Source organism: Chroicocephalus ridibundus, chromosome 8 (assembly GCF_963924245.1).
Source record: "Chroicocephalus ridibundus chromosome 8, bChrRid1.1, whole genome shotgun sequence".
In the NCBI taxonomy this organism is placed as follows: Eukaryota; Metazoa; Chordata; class Aves; order Charadriiformes; family Laridae; genus Chroicocephalus; species Chroicocephalus ridibundus.
The window spans coordinates 49,895,869-49,903,561 of record NC_086291.1 but is presented as its reverse complement, the minus strand read 5'-3'; the positions used below and the strand labels follow the sequence as shown (position 1 = coordinate 49,903,561).

At 69.3% G+C, this 7,693-nt stretch overlaps 2 protein-coding genes across 9 annotated transcripts in view; one reads left to right on the top strand and one right to left on the bottom strand.

The window, feature by feature from the left end:
• TNRC6A (trinucleotide repeat containing adaptor 6A) overlaps nucleotides 1-194 on the top strand; it is an 86,142-nt gene extending 85,948 nt beyond the window's left edge. For all 8 annotated transcript variants that reach the window (XM_063345229.1, XM_063345226.1, XM_063345230.1 and 5 more), the window contains one exon: nucleotides 1-194. This exon is cut by the window's left edge and continues 2,619 nt beyond it. The gene's annotated coding sequence lies outside the window, so the exon portion shown is untranslated.
• Nucleotides 1-7,027, bottom strand: part of LOC134520183 (collagen, type I, alpha 1a-like) — a 7,324-nt gene extending 297 nt beyond the window's left edge. The window contains exons 1-11 of the mRNA XM_063345231.1: nucleotides 6,953-7,027; nucleotides 5,823-5,942; nucleotides 3,720-5,657; nucleotides 3,457-3,569; nucleotides 3,300-3,358; nucleotides 2,977-3,128; nucleotides 2,668-2,830; nucleotides 2,356-2,547; nucleotides 1,364-1,588; nucleotides 533-686; nucleotides 1-300 (exon numbers count right to left, since the gene is read on the bottom strand). The exon at nucleotides 1-300 is cut by the window's left edge and continues 297 nt beyond it. Coding sequence (XP_063201301.1) covers nucleotides 226-300; nucleotides 533-686; nucleotides 1,364-1,588; nucleotides 2,356-2,547; nucleotides 2,668-2,830; nucleotides 2,977-3,128; nucleotides 3,300-3,358; nucleotides 3,457-3,569; nucleotides 3,720-5,657; nucleotides 5,823-5,942; nucleotides 6,953-6,992 — 3,231 coding nt within the window. The 5' untranslated portion in view covers nucleotides 6,993-7,027 and the 3' untranslated portion in view covers nucleotides 1-225. The remainder of the gene's footprint in view (nucleotides 301-532; nucleotides 687-1,363; nucleotides 1,589-2,355; nucleotides 2,548-2,667; nucleotides 2,831-2,976; nucleotides 3,129-3,299; nucleotides 3,359-3,456; nucleotides 3,570-3,719; nucleotides 5,658-5,822; nucleotides 5,943-6,952) is intronic.
• Nucleotides 7,028-7,693: the final 666 nt, after the last annotated feature.

The following is a 7,693-nucleotide window of genomic DNA, read 5'->3' as shown; positions in this document are numbered from 1 at the left end:
GCTGTCCCAAGCCAAAGCTGGCTTCTGAAGTCTGGTCCGAAACAGCGGTGAAAACGTTGGCAGATAATCTTTCGGGACTCTGCCTGGAGTGGAACTGACATCACACCTGCGTTGATTGTATTGTCAAAGTGTTTGAAATTCCTTCACTGAGCTTGTTACGTGGAAATAAAATGTGGTTGGTTTTAAAAGCTGAACCTTGGTGCCTGTGTTTTTGCTCTGCCGCCTTCAGGCTGTCCAGCTCCTCTCAAGGTTGACCAGCTCCATCCCCTCGCAGTACGAGCGCGGCCGCCTGGCTTTGTGCTGTGGAGAGAGCGGGTTTGTCTCCTGTTCCCCGTGGAGCTGCTGCCCTCCGGCCGGGGAGGAGCTGATGGCTTCCAGCACTTCCCTCTGCTCCCACCCATCTCGCCCTCCCCGGGATGGAGTGAGAACAGGTACAGCCATAGGCGCCTGCGCACCCACTCCAGGCTTCTTTCAGCGCTCCCATACAGACAAGCCAAAACCCAAAGCCGCTTCCATGGCGCACGCTGCTCACCGGTCGCTGCCTGGAAAGCTGATGGAGGAGAGGAAAAGGTGTCCACTGGATGGGCTCCATGGGCCAACTCGACACTGAGATGTCACTGGCTTTTCCTGAGTCCACCATGGGATCGTTCATGCTGCTGGAACTTGTGTCCCAGTCATAATGGAAACTGGGCAGAAAATTAACGGATAATTAAAAGGAGGGGGCGGAGGGGATAAGAGTCAAGCTGTTGCTGATAAAGCAGCCTGGGGGCCTCAGAGGCGGGACCCTGCCTGCGGGTATCTTGCTGCAGCGGGCGATGTGCTCCCTACGCTGACTGTGTCTGGCTGCAGATGTGCTCCCAGGTCCCTGTGGCAGCGCTGGTCTTGCGCAGCAGCCGAGGGAGTCACTCCCGAGCTGCGGCTGTGCTCGGCTCGCCCAGCCCCAGGGCCCCTGGGTGGGGGTGTCGCTGACTGTACTGCCCTTTGCTCATGGAACTGGAAACTTCCAGGGCCCTTTTTCCATTTACAGCCTGGAAGCTGCTTTCTTGCTATATGACTTTCTCATATACACACACACACACAACACCACACTGTTTCCTGCACATGTGAACCCTGTTAAACCAGTCCCCGTCACACAAAGCTCCCTTACATGGCGGGGGGGAGAAAAGAAGCCACTGATTTCCCCCTGGACCCCCCGAAGGATGCTGCGGTGTTAGAGCTCCCTGGCGCTGTACATGAGCAGAGGGAGGCCAGCACGTGGCTGGGCATTGGCTGCAAAGCAGAGGTGCCCCCAAAAATCTCTGCTTGCCCCCAACCAAATTAAAGACAAGAGGTGGCTACACAGGCTCGGCAAACTGTGTTCTACCTGGGCCGGCACACAGGGTGGGTGGGGGGCGCGGGGGGCTCCTTGGCGCTGTCGGTGATGCCTGAGTCTTCCCGGCAGCTGCAGCAGCCGTTGTCCAAGATCTGCAAGTGGAGCAGCTCCTCCGAGTTGCTGAAAGCCGGGTTGTCCAGCGAGCTGGCCGAGGGCAACCAGGAGCGCGACCAGTACTGGGCCGAGACATCGTCCAGCCGGCAGAACCGCCGGTAGCTGCGGGGCAAGGCCAGGTGGCCATGGCAGTGTGTGCGAGGGGGGGGGCACATACACACAGGCGACCCCCCCGCAAGGGACCGCACTGCAAGCACCGATCCCAGCTTTCCACCCAAATTTCACGGCAGCGGGGCAGGGCCCAGCCCCGCGCCCTGGGTGGGGGCAGAGCCCGTGACACCCAACATCTGGCTCCAGCCCCACAGCTGTCGGGGTGGTTTCCTCGGGAACAATCCCCCCCCCCCCGCCCCTTCCCAGCGGCACATGACGAAACCCTGTCCGGGAGGGCAGCGGGGCTGGGACAGCGTGGTTTCCACTCCCCCCCCACACGCCCTGTGCTCCCAGATGAGCTGCTTTGGTGGGGCTGTGCTGGCTCCCCACCCGCAGCCCCGCCGGGACCGTGCATGCGGGGGCTCATGAGCCCATCTCACGTGTCGCTCGGTGCACCGGTGGCCTCATCCAGCCCCGCATCCCCCGGGCGCCGCGCATCGCTGGCGCGGCCACACGCACACGGACACCCGCACCCCAACGGAAGGGGACGCTGGGACCGACCGCTCCCGGTCCCCCGGCCCCCTCCCCCCCTCCCCGCCCGCCGCTATCAGCCGCCGCAGGGTGTTTTTCTTGGCAGAGCTCAGCCCCGGCCCGGCCCGGCTCCCCCCACCCCCGGATGGGCTGAGCTGCCCCCAGGGGGCACAGGGGCATCAACCCCCTCCCCCCTCGCCTTCTAGGGCCACCCCCCGCCCGCCCCCCCCCACCGCCGCGTACCCCACCTGCTGCGGGTCTGGTCGGCCCTGGCCTCCAGCAGCAGCGCCTTGAACCGGCGGATGGCGACGGCGGCGAGGACGGCGGCCAGGAGGAGGATGCTGAGCAGGACCCCCGCCGCCGCCCCCAGCAGGCTCTGCTGCGTCACCCGGTAGTCGCAGCGCAGCCCCATGAACCAGAAATCGCTGCCGACGGGGCACCTGTGACAAAGTTGGGGGGGGGGGGGGGGACGACGACACGACACCAGACACCGGGGGACATCAGCCGCCGGGGGAGAGGCGGGGGACATCGGCCGTCGGCCCGGGGGCGGGGGCACTCACTGGCAGAGGGGCCCGCGGTCGCGGGGGTGGGCGCAGATGCCGTGGTTCTTGCAGTAGCCGCGGTGGCAGAGGGAGGTGCAGGTGGCGTTCCCGTCCGCCCCGGCCACGCAGGCGAAGCCGGCCCGGCAGGCGAAGAGCGCGGCGCAGGGGTCCAGCGGCCGCTCTGCAGAGACCGGGCGGGAGGGGGGCGGGGGGTCCGCTTGTGCCACCCCCTCCCCGCCGAGCGGAGAGCCGGGACCAGCCCCGGCCAGGCACCGCACCCCAGGGGATGGCACAGCCCCCCCCCCCCCCCCCCCCCCCCGCACTCACCCCGAGCCACGTTGCGCAGGACGGGGGCAGAGCCCACCGCCAGCCCCGCCCGGCCGGAGCCCAGCGCGGCGTCGAGCAGCGCTCCCAGCCCCGCCGCCGGCACCCGCTCCGCCGCCAGCACCGCGTCGTACTCCAGCACCACGCTGCCCTCCCTGCGGGGACACCCCACCACCGGTCCAGGGGGGGAGCCGGGACCCCCCCCCCCCCAGGGCCAGTCCTGCACCCCCGTGGCCCCGCAGCGTGGGACGCTCCCTGTCCCCCTCCCACGCCGCGGAGCATCCCGCGCTGCGGCATCCCACGCTGCGGGGCTGCGGAGCACCTACCGGATCCCCGTCACCTCCAGCCGCAGGAACCCGGGCACCGACATGAAGAGGGGCGCGACCTGTGCAGGGAGGAAGCTGGGCGCCGTGCAGGACGGCCCCCCCCGCCACGACCGCCGCCAACCCCCCCCCGCCCCAGCCGGCCCCGTCCCGCACTCACCGTCCGGTTGAAGCTGTGCAGCAGATCCCGATGCTCGCGGGAGCCCGGGTCCTGCAGGGCAGGGATGAACCCCATGTCTAGCACCAGCTCGCAGGGGATGCGGAGGAGGGATGCTGTGGGGGGAGACAGGGATCAGCATGATATGGACCCGCACTGCCCGCCCCGGGGGGCCACCACCACTGATTCCCCCCATGCTGATGGCTCCTGGGGCCTCTCCTCCTCCTGCCGTGCGCCAGCAGAGGGTCCCAAGGCCCCAGACCCACCTCTCAGGAGGGGCGGCTGATCCTCCACGATGAACACCTGGGGGGCCCTGCCTGTTGCAGCCGGTGTCACTTGGGGAGTGTCAGCATCCGGCCACCCTCCGGGGCTGCTCGATGGCTGGACCAGGTCTGTGTCAGCAGCAGCTGGAGGGGACCCAGGGCCCCCACCATGGCCCAGGGTCCCAGAGGGATTGGTGGGCTGCTGGGGGTGCCCTGGCTTCATGGTGGACCCCCACATCAGCCCCGTCACATCACTCTGCAATACAGCAGCACCAGGCTCTGGCGTGACGGTCCCCACGTCCCTGAGCAGTGCTGGGCTGGCAGTGGTGGCTGTGATGGTGGTGGTGGCGGTGACAGCGGTGGTGGTGACGCCGATAGTGGTGGTGACGCTGATAGTGGTGGTGACGCCAATAGTGGTGGTCGGCTCCAGGGAAGACGCAGGCTGGGACAGAGCTGACAGCCGAGGGGGCCCAGAGGCTGAGGGGGGGGCCAGGCTGCCCGGCTGCCAGCTCAGCTGAGCAGTTGCTGCCCAGGGCCCAGTGTCACCCACCCCCACCGGGGTTCCCCCCCGGATTTGGGGGGTCTCAGCAGGATCCCCCCCTGAGCCAGCATGGCGCAGCCCGACCCTTGGGGACGGGTCTCCCGGGGGGGTGCCCGCAGTGGGGCCAAGTCCCAGGACACCCCAGCCAGTCCCTGGAGAGGGCTGTGGGGTCGGCAACGTGGGCACTGCAGAGCCACCAATTGGGGCAGGCCGTGGGGATGGGGGGACACGGGGGGACCCTGTGCTGGTGTGTGGAACCCTGCTCTGTGCCACAGCAGAGGTGCCCGGGGCCATGGAGGTGGGGGGCTGCCCCGACACCACTGGCAGACGCCTGGTCTGGTCCAGGGGGACGTGGCTGTACTCAGAGGGACCCTCCTTCTCGGGTGGCCCTAAGACCCGGGTGGTCAGATCCAGGGCTCCCCCCTGGCTGGGGGATGTCATCCCTGGGGTGCCAGCCATGGTGGTGGGGACAAGAAGACTCGACCCCTTGCCTGTGGCAGGGAGCGAGGTTGGGTCTGTCCCCATGGCTGGCTGGGCTGTGCCGGCCACAGGGCCCCCACGGCCACCAGCCGCCAGGGATGATGGAGAGGGGTGAGGGGGAGAACGAGGACCCTGCCAGGAAACATCCATCCTATGCCACGGGCGGGAGTCAGAGACCCATCTTTCTGCTGGCCCCGGTGTCCCCGCCAGTGGCCCTGTAGGGGTCAGCAGCCTCTGCAGCCCCCCTGAAAAGGGTGATGTCCCAGTTGTCCCTGGCACTGGACTGTCTGTGGCCAGCGTGATGCTTGAGTGTGTCCCTGGGCTGCTGTCACCCAGCGGGATGGTGGCTCCCAGGCCCTCCCCAGCCAGCAGCTCCGGGAACAAGGGGCCATGTGAGCCCCTCTGGCTCTGCACAAGTGCTGTCCCCATGGGGGTCCATCCCAGCAGGGTGCTGGGGGATCCCCGCTGTCCCCTGGCAGAACCGAGCACCGTTGTCGAGGATGGTGAATACGACGGGGTCCCCTGCGAGGTTGTGGCACCTTCCACCGTCACATTTCCTACAGGGTCAGTCCCGGGGGGGTATCTAGTGGTAGGAGCTGCATCTGGTTCCATGGGGGCTGTGGCCCCCACACTGGTCACCCCCAGGCTGGCTGGAGATGGCCACTTGCTGCCTGCAGCTGCCTGCTCAGTGGTGCCTCCGGATAACAGGGGCCTTGGACGCTCGGTGGCTGCTCCACCCCACACCGTGGGCCCTGTGCCCTCCCCGTCTGCCTGGGGGCCTGCAGGGCTCCCCTGGGGGCTGGGGGGCTCAGCAGTCCTGACGGGGGTCCCAGGGAAGGGCAGCAGCTCAGCTTCTGTCTGCAGCTGCCCTGCGGCCTCCGGCATCGGTGCCTGCCCTGTGCCAGCTCCTCGCTCCGGATCTATGGGCAGAGGCAGAAGTGGGGGGGATGCTGAGCAGGGCTGACCCACAGCCGGCACCCCACAGCCGCCAGCTTGGCACCCCAGGCCCCAGCGTGGCACCATGGCTGGCACGCGGTGCCACAGACAAAGGGCCACGAGCGGGACGGGCCCGGCCCTGGCTGTACCTGTCTGGCAGCGCTCCCCCGCCGCGGTCCCTGGGTGGGCGCAGGGGACAGCAGTGCCCAGCGCGGAGCCCATCCCACCGCCGAGACCGGGGCAGAGCCGTGCACAGCACTCCACGATCACTGGGGAGAGAGGAGCGCCATGGGCGTCAGGCGTTGTGCACCAGTGTCGGGCATCAGCACTGTGCCCCCACCGCCCCCGGGAGCTGCCAACACAGGCCGGGGGGCTCCGCGCCTCCCCTCCATTAACCGTGGGCAGCAAAACTGAAGGAGATGCTCAGGAATTACCCAAACCCAGCTGGAAACCACCTGCCTTCGTTGCAGCAAACGGAACTGAATCCTGCCCCACCTGCCCACACTCGGCCACGTGCTGGAAATGCCTGTTTCGCCCTGACCCAAACCACCGTCCATCAGAGTCACCAGGTGCCAACGCTGTCACCACTGGTACCCGGGCAGAGCACCACGCCAGCGCCAGGCCCTGGGCCATGGGTCCCCGCTGTGGCAGCGGCTGCTCTCTGGAGGGAGCGGGCGGCTCACCAGGCATCAGGGAGGTCGGTCACCCATCTTGGTGGGCCGGGGTCACCATGAGCCCCTTGGGCCCTGCTCTCCGCCAGCGCATCACTGGGGCTCCCGCTCCTCCTCCCGTGGGCGCAGCACCCGCTGCCTTCGACGCTGCAGAGCAGCCCGGGCTGGTGGCAAGGCACATGGCCACCGCTCTCACCGGCCGCACCCTGGCTGTCCGCCCCGCCGCCCACCCGCCATGTGCCCCCGGGACGCCGTGGCTGAGCCCACCCCAGGCGGGTCTCGGTGACACCCGAGCAGCCACCGCCCCCCTCCCCACTGCAGCCGGGGAGCCCAGACCCGCCCGAGCCCGGTGCCGGCCCCGCCGCAGCCCCCCGAGCCCGCCGGGCTGTACCGCACCCGAGGCCGCCCCCCCCCCCGCACCGCGCACAGCATCCTCCGCCGAGGGACCGGCGGCGGGTCCTGGGACCCCCGGCCCGGGGCTACGGGGCGAGGGGACGCTGTCCGGCCGTGCCCGCCGCCCTCCCGGCCGCGCCCCCCAACCCCCCCCCGCCCCCGCTCGCCCACCGGCCCCGCGTTGGGAGGAGGCGGCGGCGGCCCCCGGCTCTCACCTGCGGCGGCCAGGAGCCGCGGGAGCCGGAGCCGCTCCATGGCGCTGGCGGCTCTGCCGAGGCGGCGGCAGGAAGCCCCCGCCCGCCCCCGCTGCGGCGGGGCGGAGGCGCCCGGGAGCCGCAGCCCCCCGGCCCGGTCCCGCCCCACCGGCACGGGCACCGCCGCTCCATCCCCCGGCACGGCCCCGGACACGGTGGCGTGTGCGGGATCCCCGGGACGCGCTGCCCGAGGAGCACCGGGGCGGGCGGATCAGGGCTCGGCCGCCGAAGGGCTGAGCCGGGGCTGCGGGACCCCCCCGGGGGGGGTGTGCGGGGAGAGTCACCCTGCCGTGGGCTGCACCGCCGGTGCCCAGGGACAGCACGGACACGGCTCCTCTGCGGGCACACCGGTTCTACTCATCCTCCTCTAACGGGTTGGGTCCAGAGAAGCCGCATCAGGAACGGCCAGGGCTCCGTCCCTGCCCCAGGCTGTCCCTAGGGCCACCTCCAGCCATCCCCGGCTCTGCCTCGGGTAGGCTCAGGGAAAAGGCTCCCTGAGGGCACATCTGGCTGCAGCTCCCTCACCAAATCGCTCAGGGCCACACCACTAAGGGAAACCAGCAACCACTCCGGCACGCCTGGGTGGCAACGGGATGGTTCTACAGCCACCATCACTTGTCACTCCTGCCTCCAAGCAGGCACCTCACGTCCACACCGGGGAAGATGGGGGAAACCACCATGGACGTGGTGGCCAAAATGACT